The 14,576-nt window shown below is 45.0% G+C and overlaps 1 protein-coding gene across 1 annotated transcript in view; it reads right to left on the bottom strand.

The window, feature by feature from the left end:
- PHIP (PHIP subunit of CUL4-Ring ligase complex) overlaps positions 1 to 14,576 on the bottom strand; it is a 308,497-nt gene that overhangs the window by 68,966 nt on the left and 224,955 nt on the right. Inside the window, exon 24 of the mRNA XM_075923789.2 lies at positions 13,016 to 13,135. Within this exon, the coding sequence (XP_075779904.2) occupies positions 13,016 to 13,135 (120 nt within the window). The remainder of the gene's footprint in view (positions 1 to 13,015; positions 13,136 to 14,576) is intronic.

Here is a 14,576-nt window from a genome sequence, read left to right as displayed (position 1 = left end):
CTTTGATATGGGGTGTCCCTTCACTCGATCGGCGAAGGCGAGGAATAGACAAGGTGATTGTCTGAAGGGTCTGGTTCTTTATAGATAAAAGGACAACACACACTGAACATCAAGGGTATGCATGGCAGACTCAAAGGAGTTGGCATGAGTCTTTGGAAAGAAGACAGGTAGGTTTACCATTTCATTTATGTGAAATGATGATAGAACCTTTGGTAGGTATTTTGGATGTGTACAAAGGGTAAACCTATCGCTGTGGAATACTGCGAAGGGTGGTTGAGCCATGAGAGAGGTTATGTCACCCACATGGCAGGCCAACATGATGGCAACCCGGAACACAACTTTCATGGAAAGGTGCGAAAGGGGCTTGAAGGGTGGCCTGGTCAAGGCTCATAGCACTAGGCCAAGATCCCAGGTAGGACCGGTTGTATAATGTCGAGATGTGAGAGATGTAATCCTGTAAGAAACCTCTTGGTGATGGGGTGAGTAAACATGGAATGGCTGTCAATTTCGCAATGGAAGGCTGTTACCGATGCTAGGTGTACTTTGATGGAGCCAAAGGAGAGTTATGATTGTTTTAAGGTGAGTAAATAATTGAGGATAAAGGACAGGCGTGTTGAGGATGGGTCCCACTCTTTCAACGTGCACCATGTTGAGAATCACTTCCATTTGTAAGTGTAGAAGGTGCGGGTGGAGTCCTTATGGCTATGGATGAAGATTGCTTTGATCTGTTCCAGAAAGGCTAGTTCTCCCGGGGAGAGACACGGAGGAGCCATGCTGTTAGATGTAGCTTGCATAGATCCAGGCAGGTTTGCCCTGTCTGCTCCAGAGTGACCAAATTGCATTGGAGGGGAAGATTGATAGATGTGCGAATCTACATTTTGAGGAGACAGTTGTCTGACTGTAGAGCCGTCCGTACTGATCTTCTGAACGACCCTGGCCAGAAGAGGTATGGGGGAAAAGCATAGGCAAGATCCTGATCCCACTGGATGAGGAAAGCATCCCCCAGAGATCCTGTTCCCATGCCCGCTCTCGAGCAAAATTGAGTGAATTTGGTGTTGTGCAATGTTGCAAACAGACCTAACAGTGGCTGGCCCGACCTATGAAAAAGGGAGCATGCTATCGAGCAGTTGAGTACCCCATTCATGATGTTGGGGGAAATGCCTGCTGAGAGCATCAGTCGTCATGTTGGAGATACCTGGTATGTGGATCGAGAAGAGGTGGATATTGTGTCTGATACAGAAGTTGTACAATTTTATGGCTTCGGAGCAAAGAGGAGGAGATCTGGCTCCTCCCTGTCTGTTGATGTAGAAGACAAAGGCAATGTTGTCTGTGAGGATACGGACATGCTTGTTGGTGATAGGCAGGAAATGCATATAAGCATTGTATACAGTGTGCAATTCTAGGAGATTTATGTGTAAAGACATCTCTGGAGTTGACCAGAAGCCTTGGAAAGTCTGATCTCGGAAATGAGCACGCTATCTGGTGAGAGAGGCATTGGTTGTAATTGTGTATGAGGGGGAAGGCTGGAGGAAGGGGATGCCCGTGCAAAGGCTGGCTGATTCCGTCCACCAAAGGAGCAATGTTTTGACCTCGTGTGGAATCCTAAGTGAGAGTGACATGGGGTGTCTCCAAGGTTTGTAAGCTCTGGAAAACCAAATCTGTAAGCAATGCCATGTGAAGTCGAGCATGCGGTACTACGAATGTTGTGGGAGCCATGTGGCCAAGAAGTTGTAAGCAATCTCTGGCTTTGGTGCGAGTGGCGAGGTACATCATTATGGCTAGAGTCTGAATGGTGAGAAATCTTTCATGAGGTAGATAAGCCTGAGCAGCCGTAGAATCTAGGTGTGCTGCAATTAACTGTATATTTTGGGAAGGATGAACAGAAGACTTTTCCCAGTTTATGCGGCGCCCTAGATTTTGAAAGCTGTGTTGAGATAGGGGAAAATGACTATTCCCGTAGAGCAGCAGTTCCCAAACTTTTCTATATGGGGACCCATTTTGACAATTCAGGAAGACTTGGTGACCCAAGGCAATTCTAAAGCAGGAGGAAGCAGGGGGGGCAGAGCCACCTGGGGAGACACTTGGCGACCCTTTTGAAATGTAATGGTAACCCATATTTGTCCCCCAACCCATAGGTTGGGAAACCTTGCCGTAGAGTGAAAGTGAGCTGTGACTACAGCGAGTTTCACGGAGAAAATGCGAGGGACTGTGGAGAGACCCAGGGTAGAACCTGGTACTGGTAATGGTCATGGCCTACCATGAATCTCAGGATTTCTGTGAGCAGGATGGATTAGGATCGAAGAGAGGAAGGAGCATCGAAGAGAGGAAGGAGCATTTTTGCGGGCAGGCTTGCAAACCTAGTGAGGAGGGCTTTAAACTAGGTTCGTCGGGGGACGGTGACCAAAACCCTGAGGGGAGTGGGAAAGTCCGATACCGGGAAGAAATGCAGAGAGGAAGGGGAAAGAAAGGAGGACCCATGTTTCGAATGGAGAAGATAGGACGATCAACTAGTTTACCTGAAGTGTTTGTACACTAATGCGAGAAGCCTGGGCAACAAACAGGAAGAACTGGAGGCCCTGGCCCAGACCAAGAAATATGATTTAATTGGGATAACAGAGACTGGGTGGGATGACTCGCATGACTGGAGCGCTGTCATGGAAGGGTATAGACTGTTCAGGAACAACAGGCAGGGGAGAAAAGGAGGAGGAGTTGCACTATACGTAAGAGAGCACTACAATTGCTCTGAACTCCAGTATAAAGAGGAAGAAAAACCCTGTTGAGAGTCTATGGGTTAAGTTTAAAGGAGCAAACAACAGCATTGATGTTGTGGTTGGTGTTTGCTACAGGCCACCGAATCAGGTGGATGAGTAGATGAGGCTTTCTTCAGACAATTGAGCGAAGCTTCCAGATCGCAGGCCCTGGTTCTCGTGGGGGACTTTAATCACCCTGACATCTGCTGGGAAACCAATACGGCAGTACACAGGCAATCCAGGAAGTTTTTGGAGAATGTTGGGGATAACTTCTTGACACAGGTGCTGAAGGATCCGACCAGGGGCCGTGCACAGCTTGACCTTCTGCTCACAAACAGGGAGGAACTAATAGGGGAAGTGGAGGTGGGTGACAACCTGGGAAGCAGTGATCATGAGATAGTAGATTTCAGGATCCTGACCAAAGGAAGAAAAGAGAATAGTAAAATACACACCTTGGACTTCAAAAAAGCAGATTTTGACTCCCTCCGAGATCTGATGGGCAGAATCCCCTGGGATGTTAACATGAAAGGAAAAGGAGTCCAGGACAGCTGGCAGTATTTTAAAGAAGCCTTATTGAAGGCACAGTAAGAAACCATCCCGACGCGTAGCAAGAGAGGCAAACATGGTAGGAGACCGGACTGGCTTACAGGGGAAATCCTTGGTGAACTTAAGCACAAAAAGGAAGCTTACAAAGAGTGGAAACTTGGACAAATGACCAGGGAGGAGTTTAAAGGTATAGCTCGAGAATGCCGGGGGGTTATCAGGAAGGCGAAAGCGCAAATGGAATTGCGACTGGCTAAGGATCTGAAGGATAACAAGAAAGGTTTCTACAGGCATGTTAACAAGAAGAAGGTGATCAGAGAGGGTGTGCGGCCCCTAATGGATGAAGGAGGTAACCTAGTGACAGATGATGTGGGGAAAGCTGAAGTACTCAATGCTTTCTTTGCCTCTGTATTCACGGACAAGGTCGGCTCCTGGACTTCTGCGCCAAGTGACGCAAGATGGGATGAAGATGGACAGCCCATGGTGGGTAAAGAACAGGTTAGGAACTATTTAGAAAAGCTAAACGTACATAAATCCATGGGTCCGGACTTAGTGCATCCGAGGGTACTGAGGGAGTTGGCAAATGTCATTGTGGAGCCTTTGGCTATTATCTTTGAAAAGTCGTGGAGATCGGGAGACATCCCGGATGACTGGAAAAAGGCAAATGTAGTGCCCATCTTCAAAAAAGGGAAGAAGGATGATCCAGGGAACTATAGGCCGGTCAGTCTTACCTCGGTTCCTGGAGAAATCATGGAAGGGATCCTTAAGGAATCCATATTGAGGCACTTGGATGAGAGGAAAGTGATTAGGAATAGTCAGCATGGATTCACAAAGGGCAAGTCGTGCCTGACCAATCTGATTAGCTTCTATGATGAGGTAACTGGCTCAGTGGACGTGGGGAAGTCAGTGGATGTTATATACCTTGACTTTAGCAAGGCTTTTGATACGGTCTCCCACAATATTCTTGCCAGCAAGTTAAGGGATTGTGGATTGGATAAATGGACGGTAAGATGGATAGAAAGATGGCTAGAAGGCCGGGGCCAGCGGGTAGTGATCAATGGCTCGATGTCAGGATGGCGGTTGGTTTCTAGCGGAGTGCCCCAAGGTTCGATTCTAGGACCGGTTTTGTTCAATATCTTTATTAATGATCTGGATGAGGGAATGGATTGCACCCTCAGCAAGTTTGCGGATGACACTAAGCTGGGGGGAGAGGTAGATACGCTTAAGGGCAGAGATAGGGTACAGAATGACTTAGACAAATTGGAGGATTGGGCCACAAGAAATCTGATGAGGTTCAACAAGGACAAGTGTAGAATCCTGCACTTGGGACGGAAGAATCCCAAGCATAGTTACAAGCTGGGGACCAACCGGTTAAGTAGTAGTTCTGCAGAAAAGGACCTGGGGGTTACAGTGGATGAGAAGCTAGATATGAGTCAACAGTGTGCCCTTGTAGCCAAGAAGGCTAATGGCATATTAGGTTGCATTAAGAGGAGCATTGCCAGCAGATCCAGAGATGTCATCATTCCCCTTTATTCGGCTTTGGTGAGGCCGCATCTGGAATACAGGCAGTCCCCGACTTACATCGGATCCCTACTTCCAAACAGGGTAAGGCAACCCCACACTAGCTGCTTCCCCCCAGCAGACCAGGGAGACGCGAAGCTAGTGCCTCCTCCCCCCCCAGCAGACCAGGGAGACGCGGAGCGGCTTTTCTCAGCAGACACCTCAGCTTGAGAATAAAGGACTGAGGGAAGTGAGGTGAGAGAGAATAAAACTGAGCTCTGGAGAAATGTTTGGCTAGAGTTTCCCCTACAATATGTACCAGTTCCGACTTACATACAAATTCAACTTAAGAACAAACCTACAGTCCCTATCTTGTACGTAACCCGGGGACTGCCTGTATTGTGTCCAGTTCTTGGCCCCCCACTACAAAAAGGATGTGGACGCATTGGAGAGGGTCCAGCGGAGGGCAACCAAAATGATTAGGGGGCTGGAGCATATGACTTATGAGTAGAGGCTGAGGGACTTGGGTCTGTTTAGTCTGCAGAAGCGAAGAGTGAGGGGGGATTTGATAGCAGCCTTCAACTTCCTGAAGGGAGGTTCCAAAGAGGATGGAGAGAGGCTGTTCTCAGTAGTGACAGATGGCAGAACAAGGAGCAATGGTCTCAAGTTGTGGTGGGAGAGGTCCAGGTTGGATATTAGGAAAAACTATTTCACTAGGAGGGTGGTGAAACACTGGAATGGGTTACCTAGGGAAGTAGTGGAATCTCCATCCCTAGAGGTGTTTAAGTCTTGGCTTGACAAAGCCCTGGCCGGGTTGATTTAGTTGGAATTGGTCCTGCCTAGAGCAGGGGGCTGGACTTGATGACCTTCTGAGGTCTCTTCCAGTTCTATGATTCTAGGATGTGAAAGTATGCATCCTGGAGCTTGAGGGCTGAAAACCAATCGCCTCATTGCAATGCTGGGATGATGGTGGATAGCGTGACCATGCAAAAATACTGCGTTTTGACGAATGTGTTCAGTTTGAGCAGATCCAAAACTGGCCTCCAGCCTTCTGATTTCTTTTGAGTTAGAAAATAGTGGGAATAGAAGCCCCTTCCTCTGTGCTCATGTGGAAATGGCTCTATGGCTTCTAGATCTAGAAGATGAAGCATCTCTTGTCATAGCAGGGTCTCATGAGAGGGGTCCCTGAAGAGGGAGAGAATAGGAGGGTGGGAGGCTTGGAAAGGAATGGTATGGTGTAACCAGACAGAATAACATTGATCACCCATCTGTCTGAGGTGATGTAAGCCCACTGGTGGTAGAATGGGCGAAATCTATCTTGGAAGATTTGTGTGGTCCATCTTGGCATTGAAATTTGTAGGGGGGTTTCTAGGCCCTTGACCAAGCCTTCAAATTTGCTTGTTAGCCAGTGGTGGTTGAGAGGACGAGCCGGAAGACTGTCTTCGTCTCTGAGGCTGGATTCTGTTTTTGTTAGCATTGTTATCCTGCCGCTGGTTAAGATAGGATGGGTAACATGGGCATTGGTATGGTTAGTAGCGGTATTGTCTGTCTGTTGGCAGGTGTATGTATCCCCAACGTGTGGAGAGTGGCGTGGGAGTCCTTCATTGTGTTGAGGACTTCATTCATCTTGGCCGCAAAAAATTTTCATGGTCAAACAGCAGGTCCTCCACAGTGGATTTGACTTCACGTGGGAAGGTAGTCGGGGAAAACCAAGAGGCTCTGTGCACAACAATGGCAGTAGCCGTGCTTCTAGCAACAATATCGGCTGCATCAAGTACCGTCTGGAGGGCTTCTCTAGAAATGGTGTGTCCCTCTGAAAGTAAGGTGGAAAATTGCGGTCTTTTTGCCTTTGGGATATCATCAGCAAACTCCATGAGTTTGGAATAACTGCGAAAGTCGTATTTTGCTAACAAGGCTGAGCAGTTTAAGATTCTGAACTGTAAAGTTGCAGAAGTATAAATCTTATGCCCAAATAGATCAAGACTCTTTGTGTCCTTGTCCAGCGGAGCAGTGTGGAAGCAATGCTGCTTTGCCTGCTGGTGTGCAGCCTCCACCACTAGCAAATTCGGTGTGGGATGAGTGAAGAGGAATTGAGAGGTATCGGCAGGCATGCAATATTTCTTGTCTGCACGCTTGCACGTGGGTGGAATAAATGCAGCCATTTGCCAAATTGTGTTTGCAGGGTCTAAAATGGCAGAATTGAAAGGGAGGGCAATTTTGAAGGATGGAGCAGCCTGGAGTATATCAGTAAGCTCATGCTGGGGTTGCACCACCTCCTTGGTGGCGATTTTGAGCTTGGTGGGTGGGGACGAACTGGGGGGTGACTCCTCCGTTGCTTGGGGTGCTTCCAACTGTTCCACCGATGTGGATGTTCGAGGTGTAAGAGGCAGTGTGTTTATAAGGGCTCACATGCAGGCTGTGGTGTCTCCTGTATGAGCTCCAAGGACTTCAATAAGGCCATTGTGCCAGATACAACATTGGAGGAAGCATCCAGTGGTGTCTATACCAAGAAGCAATAGCTCTTGGACTGTATTTGGGCTTGTAATATTGCATCAGAGAGCTGCTGTGTGGAGAGAAAGAGGCTTGTACCTCTTCATCATCGCTAGAGAAATGTGACTGCACCGGGGATAAAGCCCGTGATGTAATCGGTACCGATGAAGCATCGCTTCCGAAGAGTGGTGATCAAGGGGCAGACGTGACTGCCAAGTCAGCAATTCTCATGTTCAGCAAGTACCGAGTATATGAGAGGTGCCGACACATGAGAAGGTACTGTCGGTGCAGTGGAAACGATCAATGCCGTAGAGCTCGGTACTGATACTGGCGTTGGTGCCGTAGACGTCAGTACTGCTGAAGTCGTCAGTACCAGTAGTGCCTGAGCTGGTACCGATGTGAATGACAGTACCGAGGTCTGTTTCGGTACAGTCTCAGGGCAATGGCTGAGGCCTCTGTCATCGGTGCCGGCGATGTGTGAAGGTGCCTGGCGCATTGTAAGTGTTGACACGAGGCGTCTGTGCAGATGGCTTGGGTAGAGACTGTTTCCTGGAGGAGGGCTGATGATGGGGCACAGAGAAACTCTCTTTTTGGGTGCCTTCTTGCCCTGAGATGAGCCTGGGGGTGAATATCTCCCTAGGCTGTCTTCCCGGGTCAGAAGCCGGGTGTGACTTCTTCTCTATAAGGGTTGTGTTTGAGGCGAAGATCCCTTTACCTACGAGTTCTGGCCTTAAGTTTGGCACAGAGGGGACAATTTTGAGAGGAATGGAGTTCTCCTAAACATCTGACACATTGCAAATGTCCATCCAAGGTAGGCTTTGAGTCTCTACAGGAGGCGCGGCGTTTGAAGCCCAGAGAGACAAGCATGACAAAAAACTTTTTTGGGGGAGGGGGTAATTATTACTATCAAAACTGCTAACAACCTAACTAAAACTAAGAATTAACTGCTAATAAATGGTGAAAGGTATGAACAACACAGAGAACTGCAGAGGTTCATCTCAGGCCGAGGGTGGCTGAGAAGGAACTGGAGGGTGCGGGCCATGCATGCGCAGTGCCAACTAGCACGGCATGTGCTGGTTGGTACCACGCCTGTGTGGCGCAGCAGGGACTGCTGCAAAATTTAAAAATACATTAGAAGCAAAAACACGATTGTGGACAGGGTACTCATTACTCATTGATGAAGGAAGACAAGAACAGAAAATATGGAAATGGCAGAAGTGCTAAATGATTTTTGTTTCCATTTTCATTGGAACAGGTTAGTAGCAATTGCATCTCTAACATAGTGAATGCTAATGAAAAAGAGGTAGGAGAAGAGGCTAAAATAGAGAAAGAACAAGTTAAAAATTACTTAGGCAAGTTTGGTGCAGTGTTCCCCCTAAGCATTCATGGAGCCCAGTGCTTCTGAGTGGGTGGGTCTGATTAATCACCCGTGAAGCTGTGCTGCCCCGCAGTTTAGAGGGAACACTGGTTAGGTGTCTTTGTCACTTCAAAAAATCATGGAACACTGGATAGATTCCAGAAGATTGGAAAAGGGCAAATATAGTGCCAATTTTTTTTTTAAAGGAACAATGTAGGGAATTACAGACCAGTTGCCTTAATTTTAGTATCCAAAAATATAATGAAACAAATAATCAAACAATCAATTTTTGAACACCCAGAAAAACATAAGGTGATGTCCAATCCATGCTGAAAGTTGGTTAAGTGCAAATTGTCAAACCAATCTAATACCTTTATTTCACAGGGTAACGAGCCTGGTGGATATGGGGACATGGTAGATGTTGTATATCTTGATTTTAGTATGGCTTTTGATACAGTTTCTCAAGCTTTTCATAAAAAAGCTAAGGAAATATAAAGTACTATAAGGTGGTTGTATAACTGGTTGGAAAACCATTCCCAGAGAGAAGTTACAATTGGTCACAGCCATCAGTTCCTGGTCCAGTTTTGTTGAATATCTTCATCAGTGATTTATATAATGATATAGAAAGTACACTTATATAGTTTGCAGACGCAACCCCTCCCAGGTTGGTATAAAGTGCTTTGGAAGATAGGATTAAAATTCAGAAATATTTGGACAAACTGGAGAAATGGTCTGAAGTCAGTAGAGTGAAATTAAATACTGTCTGGACAAACGCAGAGTATTCCACTTAGGAAAAAATTGCATACATACAAAACGGGAAATGACTGTCTTGGAATGAGTACTGCAGTAAGGTATCGAAGGGTCATAATGAATCAAACTAAACATGAGTGAACTGTGTAACACTGTTGCAAGTAAGAAAACATCACTCTCAGAGGTATTTGCAGGAGTATTGTAAGTAAAAAACAGAAAGTAAGTCTTCCACTCTACTCCATGCTCATTAGGTTTCAACAGGATTATTGTGTCAAGTTGTGGGTGCAACAGTTTAGGAAAGATGTGGTCAAATTGGAGAAAGTCCAGAGAAGAGCAATAAAAATAATCATAGCTCTAGAAAATATGACTTATGAAGGAAGATTGAAAGAATTAAGTTTGTTTAGTCCGGAGAAGAAAAGACTGTGGGGAAACATAATAGTTATCAAGTACGTACAATGTTGTTACAAGGAGGAGGGAAAAACTTGTTCTTCTTAACCTCCGAGGATAAGACAAGAAGAAGTAGGTTTAAATTGCAGCAAGGAAAGTTATGTTTTGACATTGGGAAAAATTTCTTAAATGCCGGGATCGTTAAACACTGGAATAAACTGCCCAAGGAAATGGTGGAAGTGGTTGCAAGTGCATTGGAAGATAAGGTCATAATGCAAAGTACTCCACTTAGGATGGAACCATCAGTTTCACACATACAGAATGGGAAGTGTTTAGGTTGAAGGAAGGTTTAGGTTGAACATCAGGAAAAACTTCCTGTTAGGGTAGTTAAGCACTGGAATTAATTGCCTAGGGGTGTTGTGGAGATATTTAAGAGCAGGTTAGGCAGACACCTATCAGAGATGATCTAGACAGTACTTGGTTTTGCCATGAAGGCAGAGGACTGAACTTGATTACTGAGGTCCCTTCTAGTTCTATGATTTATCGAGAGTTATTGAGCCCCCAGGGTGCTGAGATGAGTTCCCACATAGATTATTGATGACTTCTTTGAAAGGTTCCCTTGGATGTTCCATGCTTGGTCTTGGTTCCATACAGTGCCTGGATCAGAGAATGTTTTCTTGTTACCCTCCAAATCTCCAGATAGTTAAATCTTTTTTGTACCTTGTCCTCTCTAATTTTGTCCCTTCAAACTTGTGGAATTTGTATATATTAATCCTTTCTAATTTGAACTAGTTTCCACTTTCTCTTTTTTGTGTTTGAAACAATTAAAGATTTTCCAGCATAGTGGAATAGTTTGCTCTTGTGTCTGTCTCTCTAAGGCCTGGTCTACATTAGGGGAGACATTCAAATTAAGATAAGCAACTTCAGCTATGTTAATTACGTAGCTTAAGTTGAAGTATCTTAATTAAATTTTGGCACTGTGCACTCTGCAGGAAGTTGAAGGAAACACACTCTCCGTTCAACTTCCATTACTCCTCATAGAAGCAGGACTAATGGCATCAATGGGGGCACTCTCTCAGGTTGAATTAGTGTGTCTTCACTAGAATGCTGGAAGAGCGACTGCAGCTACTTCAATCTTATCTGTAGTGTAGACATTGCCTTAGAAAAACTGACAACTGTCTTCAACTGTTTTTCCTCTTAAGATCCCGAGAAGCAAGTCTATCTACCAAATTCCTGAGTTTGCTAAAGTCTGCCTTCTAGAAATCCATTATTTTCATTGTACTGTATAGCCTCCTATCATTCCTTAAGTATCAGAGGGGTAGCCGTGTTAGTCTGAATCTGCAAAAGCGACGAGGAGTCCTGTGGCACCTTATAGACTAACTGAAGTGTAGGAGCATAAGCTTTCATGGGCAAAGACCCACTTCGTCAGATGCATGTAGTGGAAATTTCCAGAGGCAGGTATAAATATGCAGGTCAGGATCAGGCTGGAGATGACAAGGTGGATCCAATCAAGGAGGATGAGGCCCACTTCTAGCAGCTGATCTGGAGGTGTGAATTCCAAGAGAGCAGAAGCTGCTTTTGTAGTTAGCAAGCCATTCGCAGTCTTTGTTTAATCCAGAGTTGATTGTGTCAAACTTGAAGATGAACTGTAGCTCAGCAGTTTCTCTTTGAAGTCTGGTCCTGAAGTTTTTTTGCTGCAGGATGGCTACTTTTAGATCTGCAATTGTGTGTCCAGGAAGATTGAAGTGTTCTCCTACAGGTTTTTGTATGTTGCCATTCCTAATATCAGATTTGTGTCCATTGATTCTTTTACGTAGGGACTGTCCAGTTTGGCCGATGTATATAGCAGTGGGGCACTGTTGGCACATGATGGCATATATTACGTTGGTAGATGTGCAGGAGAACGTACCAGTGACAGTATGGCTGATCTGGTTAGGTCCTGTGATGGTGTCGCTGGTGGATATATGCGGGCAGAGTTGGCACCGAGGTTTGTTGCAAGGATTGGTTCCTGAGTTCGAGTTATTATGGTGCGGTGTGTAGCTGCTGATGAGAATATGCTTCAGGTTGGCGGGTTGTCTGTGGGCAAGGACCGGCCTACCTCCCAAGGCCTGTGAAAGGGAGGGATCATTGTTCAGGATGGGTTGTAGATCACTAATGATGCGTTGGAGAGGTTTTAGCTGGGGACTGTAGGTGATGGCCAATGGTGTTCTGTTGGTTTCTTTCTTGGGCTTGTCCCGTAGCAGGAGGCTTCTGGATACACGTCTGGCTCTGTCAATCTGTCTCCTCACTTCCTCGTGTGGGTATCGCAGTTTACAGAATGCTTGTTCTCAATTCTCAATGGGTTCTTCCCTATTTGTCAAAATAAAATCTAGAGCAGCCTCTCCCCTAGAAATTTTCTCCACTTTCTAAAATAAAAAATTGTCTCCAATACATTCTATGAACATGTTGGATACTTTTTTTTCCTATTATATTATTTTCCCAACATATGTCTGGGTAGTTGAAGTTTCCCATCACCACCTAATCCTATATGTTGGATGATTTTGTTAGTTGTGTAAAAAAACCCCTTCATCTGCTACTTCTCCCTGGTTAGGCAGACTATGCTACACCCCTCCAATGACATCACCCTTTTGTTTTACCCCTTTTGTCCTTACCTAATTATTTTGTACAAATATGTCTCCTAAGTCCCTCTCCTCCTCAGCCCAAGTTTATACATTTTTGATATATAAGGCAACACCACCTCCATTTTTCCCCCATGCGTCCTTCCTGAGTAAACTGTACCCTTTTATATCAATATTACAGTCATGTATATAATCCCATCAATTCTCTGTGATGACAACTCTCTCATAGCTGAAAGTATTATTTCTAATTCTTCCTGCTTATTCCAAATAATTCTAGCTTTAATGTACAGAAGTAACAGAGGCAAGCAAATGCACAGGAGAAATGCGGTGCAATGAAAAACCCATCACGATAATGTAGGAAAAGACAAGGGATAACCCAAATGTAACTTAGTATTTTGAAAGAGCACAGAGGCAGCGTAGAATGTGCTGACAAAGAAACTTTCATTCTGAAAGAAAGCAATTTTAGTTTGATTAAAATCAAGTTGTAAAGGGGGTTTTAATCAATCCAAAATGTTCAGAAACAATGATGAAAACTAATTAAATACATTTCTAAAAAATTATGTAAAAAAGTTGAAAAACATGAAATCGAAAGTAAAAATCTAGAGAAAAACAAAAAGTACCTCATCACCCATTTGTGGAACAAATGGACATCGACGAGGAATAGTATCTGTAATCCATGCTGAAGGTAACCATTCTTCCAATGTCAAGCCATTTTCTGCCAAAACTCCTACAGTCAACCTCTAAAGAAAGGGCACAAAAATAAAATATTAATAAGAATAATTAGCCTTTACCAAAATTCACAATTTGCTCCCAAAATATATTCTCATTTTGTCAAAATCTCAACTGGAATTTTGTGAAAATTATTTTTATCATATAAGGGAAAATACATGACATGACCAAATTGCAAATGCTATTGAAAAGTTTATGATAATTTTATAGAGCAGCAGCAAAATGAGATTTTATAATCAAAACAATAAAACTTGAACATAATATTTTGTACCCAAATAATATTTGACTAATGTACATACAGTATGAATTGATTAGAATCCAGCCATGTGAAAAATTTTGAGGGATGAGAGATAAGCAACTAAAATTTCCCAAGTTCTATATTTTATTGCTGACTGATCTTCAGAGATTTAAAATGTGATGCTCAGGCAAGTCTTTACTAATTACCACCAAATTAGGAGAAATTTTCATGGACATGGCAAAATCCCTGACACAAATGCCACTCCTCCTGCCAAATTTTGAGTGCCTACTTAAAAGTATGGCAGTATTAGGGCTTCTCAAAGAAAAGGTTGCCAGAATAATAGCTGCACATTAAGTTCAGTTAGTTACTGTACAGTAACTATGGTTCTTTGAAATGCCAGGTGGCGCCTTTGCTCGGGTGTCCCTGGTCTGCTGGGGGGGGGGGGGGGGTCCAGTGGCTTTGCTGGACGCCCCCAGCAGACCAGGGGGACAGGAGCAAAGCCGCCTAGGCAGCGGGGGTCCCGCTGCCTAGGCGGCTTTGCTCCTGGGCAAACGAGCAAAGCCGCCTAGGCAGCGGCTTTGCTTGGGTGTCCCTGGTCTGCTGGGGGGGTCTAGCGGCTTTGCTGGACCCCCCCCCAGCAGACCAGGAAGACCGGGAGAAGCTTTTCTCGCCCCGGAGGACACGGGCAGCGATGCGCCGCCCGTGAGCTCCAGGGCGAGAAAAGTCCCGTTCGTAAGTGCGGCTCCGAAGTCGGATCCGTGTAAGTCGGGGACTGCCTGTATCAGAGCAAGACATGCTGATATTACTTCAAGGAAGATAAAGGCTAACCCTCCTTCTTTTAGAAGCAGCATGTAGTTCATAGTCTTTGGTATAAGGGTCTCAGTTATTCACATTGTTTTGAGATACCTATATGAAAAATCTTTGCCATTCTTTAAAAGGATCTCCTGAACCAACGAGGAGCAGTCTTTGTCTATCTTGCTCAATAAGTCAACATTCAGACCACCAAGCACAATATGGATCCCAGTGTAATATTTGTCCCTGGTTCTAAGACAGCATTTACAGGCAGATGGGAAGTCATACTGGAGTGGGGGGCAGCTGGCAACAAATGGAGAAGATCCCACAGCCAAAATAGTCTCAGCTTGGGATAACTGAAATGTGGAAGCACGCATCCTTCAAATCGAGGGTGGCGTACCAGTCTCCTAGATTGAGAGATG

Source organism: Pelodiscus sinensis, chromosome 3 (genome assembly GCF_052426305.1).
Source record: "Pelodiscus sinensis isolate ZL-2025 chromosome 3, ASM5242630v1, whole genome shotgun sequence".
NCBI classification, from domain to species: Eukaryota; Metazoa; Chordata; order Testudines; family Trionychidae; genus Pelodiscus; species Pelodiscus sinensis.
This window is presented reverse-complemented; position numbering and strand designations above follow the sequence as displayed.